This window comes from Myripristis murdjan, chromosome 9 (assembly GCF_902150065.1).
Source record: "Myripristis murdjan chromosome 9, fMyrMur1.1, whole genome shotgun sequence".
In the NCBI taxonomy this organism is placed as follows: Eukaryota; Metazoa; Chordata; class Actinopteri; order Holocentriformes; family Holocentridae; genus Myripristis; species Myripristis murdjan.
In genome coordinates this window covers 18,604,050-18,616,507 of record NC_043988.1, presented here as the reverse complement: position 1 = coordinate 18,616,507, position 12,458 = coordinate 18,604,050, and the positions used below count along the sequence as shown (strand labels likewise).

The 12,458-nt window shown below is 40.1% G+C and overlaps 1 protein-coding gene across 1 annotated transcript; it reads right to left on the bottom strand.

The window, feature by feature from the left end:
* Positions 1-5,997: 5,997 nt before the first annotated feature.
* c9h2orf68 (chromosome 9 C2orf68 homolog) lies at positions 5,998-10,850 on the bottom strand. The gene is made up of 4 exons (XM_030061090.1): positions 10,656-10,850; positions 8,365-8,480; positions 8,142-8,287; positions 5,998-7,437 (listed from the first exon to the last, which is right to left on the bottom strand). The coding sequence occupies exons 1-4, from the start codon at positions 10,778-10,780 to the stop codon at positions 7,315-7,317; spliced, it is 510 nt and encodes a 169-aa protein (XP_029916950.1). The 5' UTR covers positions 10,781-10,850; the 3' UTR covers positions 5,998-7,314.
* Positions 10,851-12,458: the final 1,608 nt, after the last annotated feature.

Sequence of the window (12,458 nt, the reverse complement as noted above, 5' to 3'; positions counted from 1 at the left end):
ATAATACAGAGGAACAGTACAGCTTAAGGCTGAAATAATGGTAATTGGGCAATGGCACCAAGTCCACAGCTTCAGGATTACACAGGTGATAAATAACCTTTGAAATAACTGTTGAAAGGGGTGTGACCTTCCAAAAGATATTGCAACTAACTATATCCATACCATCAGACTTGCGTGGATTAACATGTTAAACTGGTTTCTTACATGTCCGCAGTATTAATCACGTTTTCTCAGGAATCCAAATGTCATGAACCTTGTTAATGGTGTCTGCCTACTCTGATAAAAAAAATTAATGGATCAATTAACCATGCATTTTCCATACATGCTGATTATTCAGGGAAACACCCTGGACTGGTCCTCAGTCCATCACTCAACAAAGACAAACATGCACACATTCACTCCTACGGGCGAGTCCACAATTTACGTGAACTGCATGTGTTTGGACTGTGGGAGGAAACAGGAGCAGAGGAAACCCACACAAACATGGGGAAAGTGAGTAAAAGAGTAATAACAGAACTGAGATAAAAGGAAATAAAAGCAACACAATAAATGGCACATTAAGAAGAAATATTTAAAATGCATAAAATAGAAAGAAAAGGGTGCTGGTGAAAGAGGTAAAAACCTCCCTAGGTACAGAGTTTTGAGTAGCTGTCCTCGATACAGCAAAATACATTTCCAGACTCTGATTCCATGGGGCCGTTCTGAGTATTATTGCCTTTATTTCAGGGACAACCAGAAAAACAGAAAGTCCAATCTAAATAACTGGACAATCACCCTGGAAATTTCAGCTGATTTCTCAGAGTTTGTACAGATACAGATACAGATACAGAATACTTTATTAATCCCGGAAGGGCAATTCAGTTTTACAGTCAGCTTGTCCAAGAAACAGAACCCAAAGTAACTTGTGTTTGCTGCTCAACAGGCGCTCCCTCAGATTTCTGGAATTACTTCTCTCAGCCCTGAGGGCGTTCCAGAGAAAATGACTACCTGTTTTCACAACTCTTGTCTTTTTTTCCTTCAGGGACTAACGCATGGAACTGGCTGCTCTTAGACTGTTTAAATATGTTTTGATAATGGAGTTTTGAATAATAAGATAATTGATTTTGTCACTGTTCCCCGACCTCAGCTCACCTCTCCCTCGTCCTTGTGGTGTTTTCATTTTGTGTCTCTCTGTAACTAAAGGTGCTGCTGATGTGTGGGCCAATTAATTTGTACTCTGAGAAGTAGTCTGATATACAAAGCTGTTTCTCTCTGTGAGGAGAGACAATGCAGTGGGTAATCTGACTTTTACCAATAAATGGCAAAATAATGTAATCCATTACTTTGTCCATTGGTCCAGGTTTGGTCCGCTGTACCCAGTTGTCTAAAAGCTCCTCTTGGGTCCCTGGATGAAAGGAATAAAATGTATGCCATTATTTCTGTAAGACATCAGTCTAACCATACATCTACTCATATATGTTACTCATATATACCAACAAACCTGTATAGTCTATTTTGTGTGCAACTGTTTACTCTGAATGTACTTGTGTTTTAAAAGTGATAATTAATAAACATGAATAACACATTAATAAAGCAAATATTAGGGTGTGTACTCATTTTATGTCACACCCAGCTCTTTAAACAAGTTGCACTGCTGTCTGTAGGCATGGCTCCTTCAGCCAAGACCTGATGCATATTGGAAATCGCCTCCTAGCTACACTTCAGTTTGTTCAGGACAGGTAAACTGAACTAACAAAGAAGTAAGATAAATAAATTAAGTCACTTGCTGACAAACATTTGACCTTATAACAGAACACTTTGTGCAAAAAAAAATGTTAGTGTGTTAATATGAGATGAATACGATAAACAATAGAACCAAAACAGTCTTGCACTGTACTCGGTAAAGAATGAGAAAGCCAACTCGACTCATGCATAACTGGTCTGCCCAGCAACTCGACTGTCCTCATGGAAGCCTATACTTATTACCATACCAAACACAGACCGGAGTTATAGTAAATACAAATACAGACTACAGCAAGAAGTTTTTTTTTCTCCAAATCAGTATAAACAAGTTCATGCTGATAAAAAAACTTTCTAAAGAAATTACTCTGAATACCTCTCACTGTGTTGTATTCATACGTCTTGCATAATAAAAAATCAGCTTCACAAAAGTACACATTTCCAATCCATTGCACGGTCTGTGACACTTCTATAGGTTTATTTCACTTACTGAAATGCATTGAGAGATTTGCCAATCAGAGGTTTAGCTGGGGATTGCAGCCAAAGCCTGTTTTAGCAAGGGATCTCTGAGTCCTTTCTGTGCTGAACTGGTAATCCTATGGGCTGCTTCTCCATAATTGGGTGGCTTTTTGTTACTCTGCCACATAAATCTTGCCAGCTTTGTAAATTAATGAATGGAATTTGGGATCCGCTCAAGCCTTGCATCATGCTTATGTAGCCTGAGTTTTAGAGTAATGAAAAAAGACCTTTGGATTTGCATTACAACATACTTTTGCTTGGAACAGCAAGATCTGAATGACATGTCATGTGCCTTGTCACTTTGTTTTTATTTATTATTTGAAGGAAGCATCCTTTTGTCCTCAGTGCAATGATTTCTGCTCTTACTTATTGTTTCCCACATCTTCTTGTTGAGCAACAGCTGCTCAGCAGGAGTCTCCTACTCAAACTTATGATGGTGTAACATCAGCCAATGGCATGGAGTGGATGCAAAAGTGTTTCTTCCTCAGAAAATATCTCTACCTCCATGACACTAAACGTACTCTTACTAACCCTTGCCCTCTGTGGATATATGCAGATGACACTTGACTTCAATGGTTCAGGTTTCATTGAAGTTGCGTGGTGCAGGCAAAGCCATATTTTTCAGATTGTCAAGGCTGTTTTACCATGTGGAAACAGCAAAAACACAGAAACTAGCCCCTAAAAAGTACTTCAACGCATTCTCAGCTTAAGTTACTTCCTGAGGTCTCAAAACGAGTTCCACCTGAATACGTAATTGTAGTATTTGATATCCTTAAATTCTCCAGAGGCACACCTTATCTTGGAAAGCTGGCAAGGTACAGTTTACAAACTAAGTGAAGCCACTGAAGTCACAGTGTATCAAATACAGGCCATGAATAGCATGGCCTATATCTCATGCTCAAGTAACATCATTAAATCCAAAGCCAGCTGCAGCAGCTGTCCATTTTCACCATGGAGGCTCACTCGGACTTCTATATTTAACTGGAAAGGTGGGAGGGTTGCACTGGGGTTACACATCTACAGCCTTGAATGGGCAAGCTCATCTACTCATTCACTACAGTAGCATCACAGCGCTGACAAAGTCCTGGCATAGACAGTCACAGCTGAAACGCACTGGGTTTTAATATAAAAACTTTGTCACATTGTTCCCAAACAGTAACAGCTGAATTCTTTCCATTGCTTCATATCATTGTATCATGATAGCATCACAGCCACGTTAAATAAGGCTTTCTTATCTGTCCTCCACCTTTGCCCTCCTCTTGTTCAAGTGTGCTTTGGTAAGGGATAAAGCTACTTTTTGATTAGAGATATACATGGTTCAGCAAGTATCCTGTTGCCCTTTTCTACTGTATCATTTCACAATCCACATAGCGATTAAACAATGGATTTGGGGCATGATTCACTGAGTAAGTCTCAACTGCTTCCTCTTGGCTCCCAGTACATTTCCAATGGTGAAGACATCTGTTGAGCAATACATTTACAGTACAGTTGCAATCTTTTGGGTTAATAATGTTACAAACCTGCATTCATGTATTAATCAGGTAAGTATATAAAGTAGAATAACTGAGTTCCCCTATACTAAGGAACAGCAGACAAAAGAATCAGCGTGTTGGTGTTACATTTGTACAGAGTGCAGTGGGTGCCACCTTGCAGATGAGACCAAACAAGGGCAAAAAGACATAAAATAGACACAAAAGGAGAATATGAGGGTGAGACCAAGGACATTCTCAAGACTGCTGTGGTCTCAGAGATAATGACGTATAGTGCTGCCGTCGTTAATCTTCTCACAGCTAATGCACACCACAGAGGGGTGTCTTTGTGGTCTGCATCAGCTGTACATTTGCTTAATGAGATATTAGATTTTAGCTTCACAAATTTTACATTTTTGTTCTAATTAAAAATTTTAGTCTATGTTAAAGTTTTGGTCTACCTCGTATTTATGTTTCACTGCAACAGTGAAATAATTAAATGTTTTTAATGACAAATTACCTTTTCAGTCTGTAATAATGCTGAGAATTCAATAAACTGTCTTGATACACCAAAGCAGAGCAGAAATGGCCTGTCCCAGTGGGCTCCCAGGGGCAGGTGAGAGCCTTGTCACAGTGAGAAGGGCAGAACCAGGTCAACTGTTTGGCTGGGGGTTACCGGGGTTTCTTGGTGTGGGTGACGGTATGATGCAACCGTTTGAGGAGTGTCCTTTTTCTCTACTGTACATTTGTAGGGAAATAAAACTCAAATCAGCTGGGAAAAAAGCAATTTTCAGAATTCTGCTATACTTGTGATCCAAAGTTCAATCTTCATGCCAAAGTTTACGTCACATTATTTATATATATTATGTTATGTTATGTTATGTTATGCACATGTACATGCACATGTGTAAGCATGGTCTTGTTTTAATGTTGAGCACCGAAACAAACCCCTTGCAACTTTGCTCAACATGGAAATATTAAACCGTTTTAAATTTCAAATGTAATAGGCTATGTACTGAGGCAGTGACCTAGTATGACCAAGTGTTTTATTTTATTACGTGCAGTTGTATTGTAATGAGCAGTGCATAACTTTGAGATTATGACACTGTCTGACTAGCTGCCATGTGATCTGAGTGTTTTGACTGGCACCTTGACATTGCAATCATCACCAATAAAGGTTACAAAGGTGCATTTGATTGTTTGTACCTGTACGTCAACAAGTTATGAAGTTTGCGGTTACCTGAAGAAACTTGCCATGCATGAATCACTTGTTTCTGCTCTCATATTTTCTACATGTTTTTGTAGACACTTCCCAAAATTACAGCTTACAAGTGATGATGTTCTTTTGCACCCAAGTTTATTCCACCCAGTTCTTCCCATCAGATTTGTGTTGTCTCAACTTGTTTGGGACAACACAACTGTTCGATTTTATGTAACCTCTGAATTTCTTTCTGGCTTTAATAAACATGTAGGAAAAAGCTAAGAGAGCAACATACAGAAGAGGTCTAAGATGAAGTATTACAAGGTCATCCAGATGATCAGCTCCTAAATGTTATTTATTTTAGTTTTGCATGACTATATTGGAATAGTGAGACCATGGCGACTCATATTTCATATTTGAGATGATAAATGCTGGCCTGCCTGCTAACTGCAGATACATCTGCGAAGGGTTGCATCCCCTTACTCATTCCAAAAACCTGACAAGTTTCCATAGGTTAGACGAGGCTAGACATCATGCCTTTCCAGCTCTCATGGTTTATTACATAATATCTCATGTGAAACTACACTGGAGAAGAATGAAGGTGTGACTGTGGATTGGATCGTTTTCAGCCAATCACGGAACGGGGAAACTGGATATTTTCTGGTGAGAAGAAGGGGACGTGCCATGGGAATGTGGCTATGCTGCTCATCTCCCTTCGCATAACATCAGTCACATGTTGACTGAGGAATGAGGAGTCAGTTGGAGGAAGGGGGTGTGAATCCAGAGGGGAGTGGCTCTGCTCCACCAATAGCATCACAGAGATTGCTCCTCCTTGACAAGGCTTTGCATAACAGACTGAAGACTTTGCCAACCATGTGGCCCCGGAACGAAGTGTGCATATTTTCAAGCATTAATGAAAACAATGAATTAATCTTCAACAATGGTGTGGATCAACAGCTTGTCTATCCAAATGTCAAGTCAAATGTTCTTTTCCGTAGAGCTTTACCCCCTCTGGAACATTCTCTCGGTGTGTTTGATGGAACACCGGCACATTTAATCTCTTCATTAGTACCAGACTGAGTGTTGATGTGTATGGGAATAACTGTGTCTGGTTTATTTATTGGCGAAATTAAAATGAACCGGTCAGCAGTGCACCTAGAATCAAAAACATGCTTCAGTTAGTGTTGTAGAGTATTGCTTATACTGCAGGTTGCATTGTAATTGTGTGTTAATTTGAGTGTTTTTACAAACAGAGGTCAGCACACTCGGAGTAAAGTTAGGAGCAGGAGGCAAATAGTTTGGGATTTCCCTGGAGACAGAATACAGATTTATACTGCCACCTGCTGAAAGGTACTTTAAGCACTACTAACATGAGTGTTGCTTCATTTCATTACGATTAATGTATGACTTAGTATCAGCTGCTTAATAACTGACATTTCCTCACAAGTCCACGTAAACAGGATGACTTTGCTCATTCTTTGTCATAACAGACTCAACTAAATGCTGACCTCAAATTTTCCACAAATTTGTGTTTCTCCAGTAATCCAAAAAACTCAAACAAACACTGATGAAGGCAATTGAATTCGTTATGCACAGACCCAAGCATCTTTAGAAAGTAATATATGGCTTTTATGTGTACTGAGACAAAAGGACATATGTCCCCAAAAATATTACAGTATCAAAAATAAAGCTCTCTCAAAAGCCTAAAATAAATTAAAACGTAGGATGCCATGAAACACAGTTGTCACAGGAACAATAACGGCTACATCCACAGAACTCCATGTGCTCTTAAAAAATATGACATGATAAATGAAATTAAATGTAATTCTGAATGACAGAAAATTAAACTCTCACATTTTTTAGTGTAACAGTATGTAGATGGGTTGATGTTCCATTCACAGCACTTTAACAAAAACTTTACATCCTATCTATAAAAACGTGGATGTTTGTAAACACACAGCACGCGTTCCATGGTTTAGGAGGGTTAACTGCGCTCTGTGAAAGAGTATCTAGACATTTCTGAACTGTACTTACACATATATTTAAAAAACAAACAAACAAACATCTACATTCGCCCAACCTGTCGTTTAGAGAGGTCCAACAAATGTTTATAGGCCCATTCAGCTCAGAGGTGTACAGTGTGTCCCTAATGAAGCGGCTCAGGCTCTGAGGTAACAGTCCAGAGTATTGTGGTAAACATGAGGACTGTCAAGTCGTCTTGATTATTGGATATCAATGTAGATTTCCAATGATGCTCACTGTACGGATGCCGGACCACAGTATTACTTTAACATTGTCAATACTGTCAATGATTATCAGGAACACAAAACATTAAGCCATGTTTTGCTCCACAGGCCTCCCCTTCTCGCTCCTCTGTCAACATGATCCTCCTTTCTAAAGCATGACTCAGCGTTTGTCTCGCCGTTTGTCCATTTCCTTTTGAATGCGGGCCTGTAGCGCTGCCCTCATGGCCGAGTCCAGGAAGTTCTTCTCTGCAACACGCTGCACCACCTTCTCTGGCTTATCCTCCTTACAGACAAAGAGAGGAGAATGTGAGGACACGCCACACAGGCCAAGGGAAAGTGGGCCAAAGCACACAGAAGCTACATTCACACAGTGGCTGAAAGTGATCTGGTTTTGACTTTTTCTCAGGTCTTATCTTTTTGTTTTGATTGTGCAATTTCATCTTTGTATGTGACCCATATCTGACATCAGTGTGAATCGATCTGTATCATGACCCCATATCTCCATATCTCCCCATATCTGGAGATATGGGGCTGCTGAACAATAGAAAATGTCGTTTGCACACTCAGTCATCACAATGAATAAAACAATGGTGCAGGCATGCATTTCTTGAATCGTTTCCTGTGGTAACTGTGGTGTGGTGGCAGTCTGTCAGCTCCTCAGGCTTGGGGCAAGAAGGCAAAAAAGGGTTTTGACTGAAGCATCCTCCCATAACCTGTATCTGTTAAATCTGCAACCTCCTGTCTCCCCAATGAATAATGATGCTCTCACAGTGATGTGAGCGTGCACAGCGGAAACAAATCATGGACTCTGATCTGAGCGTTAGCACAACTGTAACTTCAGCAGGAATCACATACGCTGTTCACACTGGCATAAAAAAATCAGATCTGTGTCACATTTGAGGAAAAAGATCAGATTTAATCCACTTTCTACTGGCTGTCTGTGCGCAGCCAGAGAAACATCACTGAAAGGAGTGTGTGTGTATTCACCTTGTGGACAATGAAGGAGGTGATGGTACCAGAGTCGGCCTGGTAGTCAAGCCAGAAGAGCTCGGTCCCGTGGGTCTCTGTCTCTGTGCTCGACCCGCTCTCGTTCCACTCCTCGGTCTCAGCACCGGCTCCTGGCTCTGATCCATCTGGAGAGGAGCACACACACAATTAGTGGGTTTCCTGTCAGCAGCGAGAATGCAACAGCACAGCAGATTAACCTTACATCTTCTTCGAGGATGGTATACTTGGATGTCAGGGCGACGAGGGCGTCTTGGGGTTGTAGTGTGTCTCCGCCGCTGGAGCTCTTTGGCTTGCTTCACCTCCTTGTCGTAGTCATCTCTATACAGAAACAGTGAATCAGCATTTTGTCATACCATGGAGGGGACAGTTTTCTTTGGGCACACCAATGAAACAAATCCCAACGATCACAGTCAAACACAGATGTGTGCTTTGGTGTGCTATGGCTGCATGTCCTTGTTTTTATCTGTGTTTAACAAAGTTGGGGCAGATAATTCCGGTAGACATGCCCAAAGCAGCAAAGCTCACACCTGTCTGGTAATAGGTGGCTAGCTCAGTGTATCGGCTGTTTCTGTTGTAGTCGTTTTTGTACAACAAATTCATTTACCTAGACATATCAATAGAGTTTTGTCAAGTCATTTTGTTTAAACGCTGTTGTATTTCTAAGAAAGAGTGATTTAATTAGCCAGTTATCTGTTGCCTCAATCTGACCATAAAATGCCCCACTGGAGGAAAGGCAGTCCCTGTAATTTGTATCCTGCCATTTTACATATTGCAGCTGAATGATAAATTGTGATATGAACTACATATCCTGATATCCTCTTCTTTATTTTGGCAAAATGATATGTGTTGTTTTTTATTGGTTTTGAAAGCTGCTTTGCAGTAAAGGGAAGCAATATTCTGAACTTATTAGACCTGTAGCTGTTCTGTTATTTGCTTCCGCCTGTTTGGCCATCATATCAAAAATCTACTGTGTCAATATCTTATGAAAGCACCAAAAAGTCAACCCTTTTAATACTGTCACAATATCAGTATCGAGGGTCTCTGTTGAAAGATATTGGGATGTTTGATTTTGTCCACATAGCCCGGCCCTGTTGGTGTAATGTTTTCTGAAAGCTTGTTGTTCTCCTCTGAAGCAAACCAAGAGGACCATTAAAACCAAATCTGTCTTCCAGCTCATGACAGATAATTTATCTTCCTTGTGTTGTCTTTTTAACAACGACTACATGCTCCAAATGTTCCTACGACGTTTCCGGCTGTTTTAGGACCAAACCACTTTTAAACACAACAGCATAAGCAAAATAACTAAAATAATATATATACATATATCATAGGGATGGGCAAAAAATTTAGAAGACAAAGGTGGCTAAATATTACTCCAAAGTTAGGATAAATTTAGGGGAAGGAAAAACTGGGATGTCCATATTCAAAGGATTCCCTTGACCTCTGACCTCCAGATATCTGGATGAAAATGGGTTCTCTGGGCACGCACGGGTCTCCCCTTTGCGGACATGCCCACCTTATGCTAGCCCATGCAATTTGGGCCACAAACCATACAGTTTTTTGCATGCAGTACAAATATATTATGTTGGCCTATTCTAAAATGGTGTATTTGTGCAAACTGGGACCTAAACAGTCTTGGAGTTGCATAAATTTGGTTCTTGTGGATTCAACGAGCCACATTTGATTAATGTATAATGATGTTAGCCCCCACAGTAGCCATTTCTTGAAACTTGAAATCACTCTATTAAATGACCTATTGTGACCTTTAGGATGATTACAACCTGATACTACTACTACTACTACTACTACTACTACTACTACTAATAATAATAATAATAATAATACATTTTATTTATAAGCGCCTTTCTTGACACTCAAGGACACTTTACAAAGATAAAACAAGGGGATGAAACTTTACATGCAAAAACTATTACTAATCAAAATAAATCGTAACACCATATTGCTTTACTTGCAGAATCATGACACTTAGGAATCGCAATACATATCGAATCGGCAGCCAAGTATCATGACAACATCAAATCAGGAGATGAGCATGTAGTCCCAGCTCTAGTGTGTCATCTTCTCTTTCTGCACTGACATCTGCTGTTTGGTCTGGATTTGTTCAGCCTGTGTGCCAATTAAAACTAACTTTCCAATCATTTTAAGATGATTTGATGATGTTAGGCCTGGTGAATTACTTATTAATAGCCTTAATACACATATGAGAGGAGCATCATTCTTGTTGATGAGGTGAGTGACCATGGCGACCATGATGAGAGGCTCCAGCTCCAGGCCCAGCCGTGTCCCGTCATGTTTTTAAACCCTGTGCCGCTAAGTGTACGTCCTAACACCGGCTGGCTCGGTGCCACTGAATTGTCCCTGTACTACCAACATCACCCCAGCTCACACTTTAAAGGATACACACCATTTAATGTCCCCAAGTGTCAAGAACTAGCATGCTAGCTAACGGAACTAGCTGAGAGGACGGATCACCTCGCAATCTGGTTCCTCCGTATGTGGTGCAGGAAGCCGTGGCTCATGTCCAAGCGACCCCCGGGTTTGTATTTGAGCTCATGCACCTCATCGTCTCGTAAAATATCCATTTCAATCACCAGCATAAACAAATATGATCGCTTTACAGTGACACTTTCTAACTGCAACAAGTCTCGGAGCGCCGAGCCCCCACACAAAGCTGCAGGACAGTAAGTCGCTGTCCAACTACAGCGCTCCCGGGGTTTACAAATGAGTAAAAACACATAAAAAACAAACAATTTTGGTTGGTATTGCAGCGTTTTTTTTTTTTTTTTTTTTTTTTTAATGAAGTTGACTATGTGCTGTATACAGTATGAAAAATGCCAAACAATAACATTGTACATAATTATAATCAATTAAAAAAAATAACCCAATAAAAATGAGAGTAAGAATATGATGTGATGTTACAGATACAGATGTCCCATGCAGTCCAAACAACAGTAAGCTGAGAAGTGTTGGGTTATCTCTGCACATTAACACCATAAAGACTCGTTTAGTGAGCCTGAGGACTCCAGGCAGGTTAGTCCACACCTCATAGGCCCAGTGGCAGAGCTGCTCAGGGTGCACTCTGCCTGGTAAATAAAGGGGATTAAACAGCGCTGTGTTAATCTGGTGGATGGAGGCTGGATGTGGGGTGATATGATCTGTGTGCTTGGCAGCGGACAGAGGCCCTGCAGCAGCACTCCGGATGCAGGAGTAATCTGCACGAGAGGAAATAAACACCTGGAATGACATTTTCCAAGTCATTTCAGGATAATGCAGGTGTCTCCTTTAGGGCTGAACAGTATATTATTACCTCATCATTATCTAGATATGAGCATGCAAGACACTGATATCTCTAAGGGCAACGATATGGATGATATCAAATTTTGGATTAGGGTTGGCCTAAGACAGTGATTGGTCTGTACTGATCAATATTATAGTACACATTTTGTGAAGTAACCGCATTTTCTGCAGCCAGTTGGCATTATTATGCTGCTTTTTGAAGAATGTTCAATGTTCACTGTTGCTACACATTTAAGTTTTGTTGAAGCGTTGTGTCGAACCAGAGGTTGCAGTAAAATGTTTAATTTGATTTGATTTTTTTTTTTTTTTTTTTTTTTTTTAAATACAGCCTAAGACAGTGATTGGTCTGTTCTGATCAATAAAGTCCTTTGTGAAGTTGCTGCATTTTCCATGTCCATTTGGTTTTATTATGCTGTTTTTTTGAAGGATGCTTAATTTAAGTTTACTGTGGATGATATTTAAAGAGCCAAGGACCAAAAGAACCACAGCCGTGTCCCAAAAATGCACTACATACTGATTGTAATAAGGTTTTGAGTATATAATGTGTTCATTCTGTAAAAGTATGAAAAATGCAGCATATTCAAGAATGTCCACTTGCATATTCAATTGGCTCATCATTTTTCTGAGTGTGCCCAGTATCTCCCAACATTACAGCATGTTGTGAAAAACGAGGAGCAACCCAAGGGGCAGAAGTAAATGCGAAGTTCATGAAAACCAAAAATAACCTAAGTATAATTTCAGATTCTTTTTTTAAAATTATCATTATTATTTGAGTGCCAGTTGTTTGGAAAATTTGAAGTTGGAAGGCACCAGAGGACGTCCAGGTGTCAGTCTCATGACACCACCGTCAGTGTGTTGTAGTATTTTGAATTTCTATCATAAAACATGGGAGGTAAAATGTGACCTAAAGGCTGAAGGGATCTGGAGTGTAAGTTTGTTGTCTGATCCACACTAAGAAGATGGCAGTAATGTACCAAC